The 11,975-nt window shown below is 42.1% G+C and overlaps 1 protein-coding gene across 1 annotated transcript; it reads right to left on the reverse strand.

Moving 5' to 3' along the window:
• Positions 1-1,997: 1,997 nt before the first annotated feature.
• LOC132397779 (TLR adapter interacting with SLC15A4 on the lysosome-like) lies at positions 1,998-10,786 on the reverse strand. The gene is made up of 2 exons (XM_059976539.1): positions 10,562-10,786; positions 1,998-3,313 (listed from the first exon to the last, which is right to left on the reverse strand). The coding sequence occupies exon 2, from the start codon at positions 3,303-3,305 to the stop codon at positions 2,427-2,429; it is 879 nt and encodes a 292-aa protein (XP_059832522.1). The 5' UTR covers positions 3,306-3,313; positions 10,562-10,786; the 3' UTR covers positions 1,998-2,426.
• Between the last annotated feature and the right edge of the window lie 1,189 nt (positions 10,787-11,975).

An 11,975-nucleotide genomic window follows, 5' to 3' on the forward strand; every position in this document is an offset into this window, starting at 1 on the left:
CAAGCTTGATTGAATTTTTTGAGGATGTGACTAAACACATTGATGAAGGTAAAGTAATAGATGTAGTGTATATGGATTTCAGCAAGGCTTTTGATAAGGTACCCCATGCAAGGCTTATTGAGAAAGTAAGGAGGCATGGGATCCAGGGATTTTGGATCCAGCTTTGTGGATCCAAAATTGGCTTGCCCACAGAAGGCAAAGAGTGGTTGTGGACAGGTCATATTCTGCATGGAGATCGGTCACCAGTGGGGTACCTCAGGAATCTGTTCTGGGACCTTAACTCTTCATGATTTTTATAAATGACCTGGATGAGGAAGTGGAGGGATGGGTTAGTAAATTTGCTGATGACACAAATTTTGGGGGTGCTGTGGATAGTGTGGAGAGCTGTCAGAGGTTACAACGGGACATTGATAGGATGCAAAACTGGGCTGAGAAGTGACAAATGGAGTTCAACCCAGATAAGTGTGAGGTGGTTAATTTTGGTAGGTCAACTATGATGGCAGAATATAGTATTAATGGTAAAACTCTTGGTAGTGTGGAGGATCAGAAGGATCTTGGGGACACCCAAAGCTGATATGCAGGTTAACTTTGTAGTTAAGAAGGCAGATGGTGCATTGGCCTTCATCAACCATAGGATTGAGTTTAAGAGCTGAGAGATAAAGTTACAGCTTCATAGGACCCTGCGCAGACCCCATTTGAAGTATTGTGCTCAGTTCTGCTCATCTCACTACAGAAAGGATGTGGAATCCCTAGAAAAGGTGCAGTGGAGATTTACAGGGATGTTGCCTGGATTGGGGAGCATGCCTTATGAGAATAGGTTGAGTGAACTCGGCCTTTTCTCCTTGAAGTGACAGAGGATGAGTGGTGACCTGATAGAGGTGTATAAGATGATGAGAGGCATTGAACATGTGGATAGTCAGAGGCTTTTTCCCAGGGTTGAAACGATTGCCACAAGAGGCCTCAGGTTTAAGGTGCTGGGGAGAAGGTACAGAAGAGATGTCAGGGGTAGGTTTTTTACTTAGAGAGTGGTGACTGCGTGGAATGGGCTGCCGGCAATGGTGGTGGAGGCAGGTACGATGGGGTCTTTTAAGAGACTTTTAGATAGGTACTTGGAGCTTAGTAAAATAGAGGACTATAGGTAAGCCTAGTAATTTCTAAGGTAGGGACATGTTCAGCACAACTTAGTAGGCCGAAGAGCCTATATTGTGCTGTAGGCTTTCTATGTTTCTATGCAACTCTCCCATCAACATCTTTAATGCTAGGATACAACGTATCTGACCTGGTCTTAAATGCAACGATCTACCAGATCATTGAGGGAAGATTTCAGCAGACTAATCCATTCCACATTTTCCCAACCAACCAACAATTTTCGCAATACCATAATCTTTAACCCTCTAAATTGAAGACAGTCTTCAAGTGTTGTTCAACTGTCAGAAAAAATCCGGAGTTCCAATATGTCCATAGCGGCCATTTGAAGCCATCAGTAAGCAGGTCCATGTCTTTATCATAACATTAGAGTGGAGGAATGTTTAAAATCCATTAAACATTTGCAACTTTATATCACATATTGTAATTTTAAACCAACTGAAAATTCTAGTCTTCGGAAATGGCACAATGGAGCAGAAGAATAAGTCTGAGGCATCCCGTCAGATGAACCAAAGTTTAAAATTTCATATGCTTGGTTTAATTAAGTAGGAAATCAGTCATTTTGAAAATTACAATTTAGTGCAATATGCATAAAAGCATTTCTACAACAGAAGCAACACGAGTGAATCTGCAGATGCTGAAAATAAATAAAAACACAAAATGCTGGCAGAACTCAGCAGGCCAGACAGCATCTATGGGAGGAGGTAGTGATGACGTCTTGGGCCAAAACCCTGCATTAGGAGTTGAAGGCTTCACCCTCCTGATGAAGGGTTTTGGCCCGAAACGTCGTCACTACCTCCTCCCATAGATGCTGTCTGGCCTGCTGAGTTCTGCCAGCACTTTGTGTTTTTATCTACAACAGAGGAGTCCGGCATTATCCAACAGATTAAGCATTTTGAGACAGAAAGGACTATAGGTGAGGAATCTGGAGCAACAATCAGTTGATTGAGCAGTATTTGTGAGGGGAAGGTATTGTCAACATTTCGGCTCAAACCCGTTTATCAGAGCCTCAGGTGACCTGTTGCAGGGTCTTGTCCTGAAACAAAAACCATTTGTTACACCTACTGAGAGCCACCAGCTGTTTGTTGCTTAAACATCTTCAACTGGTTGCCACGGTGAAAGGCAAACAGGCATTGTGTTAAATGATACTCATTAGCATTCTGGAAAGTCATTGTTCTGATTTGGGCCAGTCATCCAGTCACAAGGCAGACTTTAAAACTAATTCATAAAATATTCAATTTACAGCTCTGTAATATGAACTTTGAGAATTTTCTGGCCAGTTAATTTGATATCTGCAAATTAGGAGTACAGATATCAGATGAATTTGTTGCACAAGCAACACTGAGAAGGCAATTGAGAACAATATCCTTTGCTTTTGTGGGTTCCATATTTTTCTCTTGAGAGATCTGCAGACTAATTTGATCAATGTTGGTCATCAGAAAATGAGAGCCCATTATGTTAGTTGGTGAGGCATATTTTGTCATGCTATCTTCCAGGTACTGCTTATAGAGCTCAGTGATCTTTTGTTCCATGTAGTTGTTGATCACAGAGTTGGATAATGGTTCTTTCTGAAGGACAATGCTTCTATCACTGTGATGAAACATATCTGATCTATAACATCGTGGGCCTTCACAATTGGAGGCAGGCAATTGTGGCCACATGGATGCATTGTTGATGTGAAAGATGGGCCAATTACTTTCATGATCATTGGTCAGATAAGTGGATGAGCTAGTTGGACTGTAAGGTGTAGCATTATCTCCAACCATCTGCAGATCAGTGTAGCTCCTGCAAGTGGTGGACCAAGACTGGTACAAATCCACCTCAGCTTTAATGCGTACAGAGTCCTTTGGTATGTCTAAACTGTCAGATGTTATCCTATTATATAAAGGTACCCAGGTATTCACACTGGTTGGTTCCTCTTCCTTTTGAGTCAATGTTGGCCTTCCCTTCTCTTCACTGGTGGTAGCTGAGCTCCTTGATTCACTCTGTGTATTTTCTTCTTCAACACTTTCTGCACAGTCCAGTGAGACAACGAGCTCTTCCCAAGAACTGCTGCTAGTTTTAGGTTTATTGCTGGAGTTTGCACAGTCATCTGGCCGGACACGCTCACTTTCATGGAAGCCGTAACTAATCCTTGTGAGAAACCCTTCAGCTAACATGACTGGTCCTATGAAAACACAAAGTTGTTTGTTAGCAAATTAATGGGGACACCCATTAAAAATCGATTACATTTAGCAAGTTATATGTGTAGGCCTTTTTATCATTTAAGAATGGTTAAATTGGCAATAGTTGTATTTAGCTGTTGCTTTTTGGGAGATCAAATATAAAGGGACAGTACACAGTCAATGACAGGACCTTTAACAATGTTCACGTTCAGAGGGATCCAAGTCTATAGGTCTCACATTTGATAGGGTGGTAAAGAATGTGGTCTAGATTAGATGGCATGTGCAATGAGGAGAGGTTGGACAAACTGGGTTGTTTTCTCTTCAGAAGCGGAGGCTGAGGGGAAATCTGAGAGAAGTTTATAAGATTATGAAAGGCATAGGCAGACTAGGTAGTTGGCATTTTTTTCCCAGGGTTGAAATGTCTACTATCAGAGGGCGTGAATGAAAGGTGAGAGGGGAAAAGTTCAAAAGAGATGGACAGGAGGAGTTTTTTTACACAGAGTGTGGTAAGTGTCAACAGGGGTGCTAGTGCAGACAGATATGATAAAGATATTTAAAGTCTCTAAGATAATCCGATGAATGTGCAGAGAATGGAGGAATATAGACAATGCACATGCAGAAAGGAATAAGTGCCATTAGCTTCATTAGTTTGGCACAACATCTTCGGCAGAACAGCCTTTTCCTGCTGTTCTTCATTCCATGCTCTATGTAACAGCATGCTAGGGCTAGGGAGAACTCAGTGAAAAACTACAGAGAGATTCAAGAGCATACTGATCCACAATGTTTACATTCATGTAAGATATATGCTTCCAACTCCACAGCCTTCTTACAATGAATGCGACTGCACTAAAGAAAGTGCAGAGGAGATTCACCAAGATGTTTCCTGGATGGGAGGACTTTAGTTATTGAGAGATACTGGATAGGCTTGAATTTCCCTGGAGTAAAGGAGGCTGAATAGTGATCGAGTAGGAAAACTGGGGATTCTGGTTAATTGGGCCATCGGTTAATCAAGACAGTCACTTATTTGGGATAACTCTTAAAGATTAAAAACTAAATCAAGAAAATTTCAGGAATTCCCTTCATTTATTTGGGACACTCTGCTGCTTAATTGGGACAGGAAACTGTTGCCAAGCAAGTTCTAACTGGTGTCATTTGCACACATTTGTGCAGCCATTAGATGCTACATCGGGCTTAGAACAAACTGTTTTAAAATGGTTTCAGTTGAGCGTGTTTGTGTTCAAAAAGCAGTGATTTTTGTCACTGAGTGTTGACAAGAAATAAGCAGTAAGACAATTCAGAATTATTTTGTCACTGTGGTTTCAAGCATTGAGGTTTGGTGATCCTCGGGATGGCCAGAAGTGGAAATGAAATGATGTTATGACTTCAACAAGTTGGGAACTATGAAGAATTTGAACATACTGGCAATCATCTTGAATTTTATAATGAAAATGAAGATTTGGAGAATGTAATCATTGATAGCATTGTATGAAGGAAGTCCATTATCTGCCCCAGTTGCCTGTGTTGATTTTGTTTATTGCATACCTTGGATGAATTTCTCTATGGATTAATAATACACAGTTTTATAGTACTGCAGTAGTATTGATAGTGTTCTCATTTTTTTGTTCTGTACTTCATTTAAGCATAGTTTATCTTTTTTATACCTTCTTAACTACTTCCATGCAACTTTGGCTAATTGGGGCAGCTGCTTAATTGGGCCAAAAATTACTGGTCTCGATGTGTCCCAATTAACCAGTATCCAATGTACATAACATTACAATAGACATAGAGAGGTTAGATAGTCAAAATCATTTTACCATGGTTGAGGTATCAAAAGAGGGTACACTTTTAAGGAAGGAAGGAAGACCTTTAAAGGGATAAAGTTCTTACGCAGAGAATGACTGATCTCAAGGTTCAAGATTCAAGTCTATTTGTTACCCGTGCATGAAAACATCCAGTGAAATGTGCCATTGTGTTAACAACAAACGGACCCGAGGGTGTCACACACACTCAATTTCTCTTTTATTCTTTTTGCTATTAAGCAAAAATTAACAGAAGTTAATTAATGTACTAGGCATGAAGGGAATTTGCAAATACCACATAGATCTCTAAACTTGTGAGGCAGCAGTACTAACTGTTGTGTAATCAGTTAGATAGAAGCTAGAAGAAGACCATTAAACCAGAAGACATAGGTGCAGAATTAGGCCTTTTGACCTATCGGGGCTGATTGATTTTCCCTCTCAACCCCAGTCTCCTGCCTTCTCTCCATCTTTTTGACACCCTGACTCATCAAGAACATGTAAACCTCTACTTTAAATATACTCAGTGACTTGGCCTCCACAATACCACAGATTCAGTATCCTCTAGTATCATCCTATTTTAGTTATTTTAATTATCCCCTCCATTCACACACCAGCATGTCTGTCCTTCATTTCCTCTAACAGTGTGAATTGAAATGGAAACAAAGAACAACTCAGTATTAACAATGAATTCTTCAACTTCTAGCAACTGTCTCCCCCATCCCTTTTCTTTCACCTTCTAATCCACCCAGTTCCTCTTATGTTTGCCCCACCACTTCATATCAGCCCTCCTCTACCATCTCCATTTGCCCATCAAACATATCTCCAGCTGGTTTCCCTTCCCACCTCCCTCACCTGGTTCTATGCTCCACCTTCCTTTCCTATCAGAATCTATCATCCTCAACCCTGTGTTGCCTCCACCTATCACCTCCCTGCTTTCGTCACTATTTTCACTCTCCCTTCCCCCACCTGTCTATCAGTCAGTCATGGGTCTCACATGAACCCACATGTCATCTGCCTGCACTTGCTCAACTCTTCTCCTCACCTCTTTATATTGACAATCGTTGCTCTACCTGTTAGTCCTGCAACTTTAACTGTTCATTTTTCTTCACAGATGCTGCTTCTGGCATCTAATTTTTTTGCTCATATGAAGGTAGCCTGTATTATTTTAAACAGCCGGTAGCTCTCAGCTCAAAGTGGAATTGTGCCCTGCTGGAAGAAGTGAAAATGGCGGAAGGCCCCTGCAGGAGACATGCTGCAAATGAACTTGGTAGTATCCTGCAAGAACTCCAATAACATCATGCTTCCATAATGTCGTGGAGGCATTCGGCACGGAAACAAGCTTCTCAGCCCAAAATGCCTGTGCCAATGATCAAGTAGCTATCTATACTAATCCTATTCACCAGGACTTGCTGCATTGTCACCTATTCCTTGGCAATTCATGCCATCCATTGATACTTTTCTGCCTTTTGAGAGTGTCTGCCTCCACCACCTTCTCACACAGTAATGTTCCAAATTGCAACCAGTCCCTGAAACATAGAAAGAGAGAAAACCTACAGCACAATACAGGTCCTTCAGCTCACGATGCTGTGCCGAACATGTAATTACTTTAGAAATTACCTAGGGTTACCCATAGCCCTCTGTTTTTCTAATCTCCACGTACCTGTCCAGGAGTCTCTTAAAAGACCCTATCGTATCCGCCTCCACCACCATTGCCGGCAGCCCATTCCACACACTCACTCTGTGTAAAATCTTACCCCTTACATGTCCTCTTCCAAGATGCTTCCAAGCATCTTAAACCTGTGCCCTTTTGTGTTAGCCATTTCAGCCCTGGGAAAAGTCTTCTGACTATCCACACAATCAATGTCTCTCATCATCTTATACACGTCTAACAGTTCACCTCTCATCCTCTGCCACTCCAAGGAGAAAAGACCGAGTTCAGGCAACCTATTCTCATAAGGCATGATTCCTAATCCAGGCAACATCCTTGTAAATCTCCTCTGCACCCTTTCTATGGTTTCCACATCCTTCCTGTAGTGAAGTGACCAGTACTGAGCACAGTACTCCAAGTGGGGTCTGGCCAGAGTCCTATATAGCTGTAGCCCTGGATAAAAATATTTTTCCTATTACTCTGCATCATAAGCCTATGCCCTCTGGATTTAGATATCAAGGTTTGAGATCATCAATCTCCAGACCTTATTGACTGCTCTCTTGGTGCTAAACTCTACTCAATGCATCATCATGCCCTCAGTATAATAGGTTTTAAAGCAAGCGATAGAAATAGTTAGCCAAGGATGTGTGTGAGGGAGGAAGTTCCAGGAATTAGCAATTAAATTTAGGAACATTTTTATGTTGGGGGGGGGGCAAAGTTAATGAGTTGAGCTGAGTGGACATCCTAAATTTGGGGATGTAGATAGGAGAAATTTGGCATAGTGGTAATTACCACTGGATTGTAATCTAGAGACCCAATGATACGCTGGGGTCATGAGTTTGAATCCCAGCATGACAAATGGTGAATTTGAATTCAATAAAAATATATGATGACCATGAAACCTTGTCGATTGTTGTAAACACCCATCTGGTTCACTAATGTCCTTTTGGGGAGGAATCCTGCCATCTTTACCTGGTCTGGCCGAAATGTGACTCCAGACCCACTGCAAGGTGATTGAATCAAGTGCCCTCTGAAATGGCCTTGCAAACCATTCAGTTGTATATAACCACTAAAAAGAAAATAGTAAGGAATGAACCCAGATGGACAATCTGGCATCTACCTCAGCACTGGAAATGACAACAGCGAAAGCAGCAACCCTGCAAAGTCCTCCTTACAATATCTGGACACGTGCCAAAGTTGGGAGAGCTGTCTCACGGACTAGTCAAGCAACAGCCTGATACATTTGTACTGACAGAATCATACCTTACAGTTAACATTTCAGATTCCACCATCACCTTTCCTAGATACGTACTGTCTTACCAGCAGGACAGACCGAAGAGAGGTGGTAGCACAGTGATATGTAGTACACAGGGAATTGCCCTGGTAGCTCTCAACATCAACTCTGGACCCCTTAAAGTCTCATGGCACCAGGTTAAACATGGGCAAGGAAACCTCCTGCTGATTACCACATACTGTCCTCCCTCAGCTGATGAATCAGTACTTCTCCATGTTGAGCAGCACTTGGAGGAGGTATTGAGGGTGGCAAGAGCACAGAATGTACTCTGGGTTGGGTATTTCAATGACCATCACCAAGAGTGGCTTGGTCGTACCATTGCAGACTAAGCTGGTTGGGTCCTACTGGACATAGCCACTAGACTGGTACTACAGCAGGAGATGAGGGAACCAAGAGGGAAAAACACACTTGACCTCATTCTCACCAACCTGCCTGCTGTGGAAGCATCTGTCCATGACAGCATTGGTAGAAGTAACCACCACACAGTATTTGTGGAGACTAAATCACATCTCCATATTGAAAAGACCCTCCACCACATTGTGTGACACTACCACCATACTAAATGGGATAGACCAAACAGATCTAGCAACCCAAGACTGTGCATCTATGAGGCTCTGTGGACCATCAGCAGCAGCAGAATTGTACTCAACTACAATCTGTAACCTCATGACCTGGCATATCCCCCACTCTAACGTTACCACAAGGCCAAGACATCAACCCTGGTTCAATGAAGAGTGCAGGACGGCATGCCGAGAATAACACCCAGCATACCTCAATACAAGGCATCACCCTGGTGAAGACACAATACAGGACTACTTGCATGCCAAACACCATAAGCAGCAAGTAATAGACAGAACTAAGTGGTCCCATAACCAACAGATCAGATCTAAGCTCTGTAGTCCTGCCACATCCAGCCGTGAATGGTGGTGGACAATCAAACAACTCACTGGAGGAGGAGACTCCACAAATATCCCATCCTCAATGATAGAGGAGCCCAGCACACCTGTGCAAAAGATAAGGCTGACATTTGCAACAATCTTCAGTCAGAAGTCATTTTAAAAAATTGGATAGGTATATGGACCATGGCTACCAGAGAAGGTCAAAGGCTGGGAATCCCGTGGCATGTAACTCACCTCCTGACTCCCCAAAGCCTGTCCACCATCTACCAGTCTCAAGTCAGGAATGGAATGGAATACTCACCACTCACCTGGATGACTACAGCTCCATCAACCCTCAAGAAGCTTGACACCGTCCAGTACAAGGAAGCCCACGTGACTGGTACCCCTCCCACAAGCATCTAATTCCTCCACCATCGACAGTTGCCGCAGTGTGTACTATCTACAAGATGCACTGCAACAACACACCAAAATTCCTAAGGCAGCACCGTCCAGACCCACGACCACTACCATCTAGAAGGACGAGAACAGCAGATACCTGGGAACACCACCACTTGGAAATCCTCTTCCAAGTCCCTCACCATCCTGACTTGGAAACATATTGCCATTCCTTCATTGTTGCTGGGTCAAAATCATGGAAATCCCTCCCTAACAACACTATGGGTTTACCTACACCTCAGGGACTGCGGCAGTTCAAGAAGGCAGCTCATCGCCACCTTCTCAACGGCAACTAGGGATGTGCAGTAAATTTTGGATTAGCTAGTGATGCCCATGTCCCTTAAATGAAGAAATAAAAAAGTGAGGTCGCTGGTCATTGATAGATCATATTTGAGGAGGTAAGAGACTATGGTAGCTGTTAGAAGACTATGGGGCAAGGAGCTATTTGAGAAGCAGTAGCATGGACTAGAGGCTGCACAGAAGTTGTAAATGGCTTCTGAGGTCTGCAATACTGACTCATTTATGGAGCAGCTTAGTTACTTATTTCATTAAAACTCAGAAGGGCTGAGTTAATGCAGGGTGGAATCAGGGCAAGTGTTGCAGATTTTTGAAATAGTAATCCATCCCACACTATGGCCATCCTTATTGGGCCACTGATGGAATTAAATTGTTGGACCCATGAAAACTACCTGAAATATAAAGTGAAGCTGATAATTATCACAGTAAAACTTGATCATCTAAAACATAAGGGACTTTAGTCTGGTACTGTGTCCCTCCCTCCCTGTTGCACAAACTCTTGGTTCACTTTCAATATTACACAGCAAAGTAGTAACTGAGCTAAGGAGCATAGGAAACCAGGCCTTGGTGAGTTGGAAGGGAGTGTGGGGATCAGGATCCCGATGGGAGCACAGGAACTGGGGCCCAGATACTTGGGAAAGAAACCTGGTGAGAAGGCACCATTACCAGCAGAACTATAGGGATATCTAAAGAGCGAGATGATCAAAGTTTTACTGTAATTTGAACTTGCATACATATTTATCCAACACTTTTTCCAATAACCAGCTCAAGAACACTGAGCAGAAAGTTGATGAATTTGGCAGGCACCTGCTTATTATGGCTTTATCAGCTTAATTAAAATCTTACCTAAAATTTGAAACGGTTAATTTTGCACTTACTTGTTTTAAGCCGATCTGTACTTTGAGCTCTTCCACTTTTTCTCAAAATGCTGTATTAATAATCATTTGGTTTCAATGCAAAGGTTATTCTTGCTCCCAGAATATCTAGGAATAATCAACCCTTTTCTTTTTGAAATAAATATTCAGATTTATTAATCCAAAGAAAATCTTGTCTCCTGTACACTGTTTAGTTTTGCTCACCAGTGAGGCGTGAGGCAACACCCAATAAAGTAAATCCGTTTGTTGCAAGTTTTTATGATTCAGAATGAAAATGCTGTTTTGCATTTAACTTCCCCTTAATTTGCAAGTGTCCAATGTTACAACCACTGTCCTGTTAACCCTTCAGCTCCAAGATACTTCTCAGTTTATTCAACATAGTTTGAAAGTAATGTTCACTACTCATGGAAGAAATTAATTACAATTTAACCATATAACCATATAACAATTACAGCACGGAAACAGCCCATCTCGGCCCTTCTAGTCCATGCCGAACGCTTACTCTCATCTAGTCCCACTGGCCCGGACTCAGCCCATAACCCTCCGTTCCTTTCCTGTCCATATAACCTATCCAATCTTACTTTAAATGACAATACCGAACCTGCCTCTACCACTTCTACTGGAAGCTCGTTTCACACAGCTACCACTCTCTGAGTAAAGAAATTCCCCCTCATGTTACCCTTAAACTTTTGCCCCCTAGCTCTCAACTCATGTCCTCTTGTTTGAATCTCCCCTACTCTCAATGGAAAAAGCCTATCCACATCAACTCCATCTATCTTCCTCATAATTTTAAATACCTCGATCAAATCCCCCCCTCAACCTTCTACGCTCCAAAGAATAAAGACCTAACTTGTTCAACCTTTTCCTGTAACTTAGGTGCTGAAACCCAGGTAACATTCTAGTAAATCTTCTCTGTACTCACTCTATTTTGTTGACATCTTTCCTATAATTCGGTGACCAGATCTGTACACAATGCTCTAAATTCGTCCTTACCAATGCCTTGTACAATTTTAACATTGCATCCCAAATCCTATACTCAATGCTCTGATTTATGAAGGCCAGCATACCAAAAGCTTTCTTCACCACCCTATCCACATGAGATTCCACCTTCAGGGAACTATGCACCATTATTCCTAGATCACTCTGTTCTACTGCATTCTTCAATGCCCTACCATTTACCATGTATGTCCTATTTGGATTATCCTTATCAAAATGTAGCACCTCACACTTATCAGCATTAAACTCCATCTGCCATCGTTCAGCCCACTCTTATAACTGGCCTAAATCTCTCTGCAAGCTTTGAAAACCTACTTCATTATCCACAACGCCATCTACCTTAGTATCATCTGCATACTTACTAATCCAATTTACCACCCCATCATCCAGATCATTAACTTATATGACAAACAACATTGGA

Source organism: Hypanus sabinus, chromosome 8, assembly GCF_030144855.1.
Source record: "Hypanus sabinus isolate sHypSab1 chromosome 8, sHypSab1.hap1, whole genome shotgun sequence".
In the NCBI taxonomy this organism is placed as follows: domain Eukaryota; kingdom Metazoa; phylum Chordata; class Chondrichthyes; order Myliobatiformes; family Dasyatidae; genus Hypanus; species Hypanus sabinus.

Coding starts and splice junctions, on each gene's coding strand:
- LOC132397779 (XM_059976539.1), bottom strand. CDS start 3,305: ATGTTAGCTGAAGGGTTTCTCACAAGGATTAGTTACGGCTTCCATGAA.